The sequence below is a fragment of the Austrofundulus limnaeus genome, unplaced genomic scaffold (genome assembly GCF_001266775.1).
Source record: "Austrofundulus limnaeus strain Quisiro unplaced genomic scaffold, Austrofundulus_limnaeus-1.0 Scaffold5990, whole genome shotgun sequence".
In the NCBI taxonomy this organism is placed as follows: domain Eukaryota; kingdom Metazoa; phylum Chordata; class Actinopteri; order Cyprinodontiformes; family Rivulidae; genus Austrofundulus; species Austrofundulus limnaeus.
Genome location: NW_013958392.1, coordinates 1 through 713, shown reverse-complemented (window position 1 = coordinate 713; position 713 = coordinate 1). Strand labels below are relative to the sequence as shown.

Here is a 713-nt window from a genome sequence, read left to right as displayed (position 1 = left end):
GTCGATAGTGTTTGTTCAGTGAATTTCTCTATCATTTCAGCTGTAGACAGCATAATTGTGGTTGGGGGCATTTTTGTTGCAGATGATTCTTGACTCACTGATGGTGGTATATTTGTTGTAGGTTTGCTTGCAGATGTGTCAAGAATTGGAACTGAAGATGTTTGAGGGAAATCTGTAGACACAGACGGCATTTTTGAAGGAGATGGGTTGTAAATTTCTGTATTTGTGGACAGTGGAGTCTGATTTGTGCTCTCTGCTGTTGTCACCTCATTTGTTGTTTGCTTCCATGTTGATTCAAGTGAACAAGTTGTTATGAAAGGAGCAAAGGAAGTAACAGGTGTTGACCTAACTGTTGGTGACAACACGGTTGAAAGACTATCCGTAGTTGCTAATTTCTGTTGACTTGTTTCAGTGGTGGCAACAGTTGTATCAAACTTGTGTGTAGAGGATGTTGAAGTAAAATCAGTCGTCTCTACTGATGCTGTAGTTTCCGTCTCATTCCTATTGTTTATTGCCGGTAGACTGTTTGTGGCAAGTGGAGTAGTTGATTCAGTCAATCGTGTTTGTTCAGTGGATTTCTCTGTCATTTCAGCTGTAGACAACATATTTGTGACTGGGGGCATCATTGTTGCAGATGATTCTTGACTCACTGATGGTGGTAAATTTGTTATAGGTTTGCTTGCAGTTGTGTCAAGACTTGGAACTGAAGATGT

General features: G+C 40.4%; 1 protein-coding gene across 1 annotated transcript in view; it reads right to left on the bottom strand.

The window, feature by feature from the left end:
- LOC106512357 (cell wall protein DAN4) overlaps positions 1 to 636 on the bottom strand; it is a gene marked incomplete at its 3' end in the record, with an annotated part of 2,045 nt that extends 1,409 nt beyond the window's left edge. Inside the window, 1 exon segment of the mRNA XM_014000992.1 lies at positions 1 to 636. Within this exon segment, the coding sequence (XP_013856446.1) occupies positions 1 to 626 (626 nt within the window).
- Positions 637 to 713: the final 77 nt, after the last annotated feature.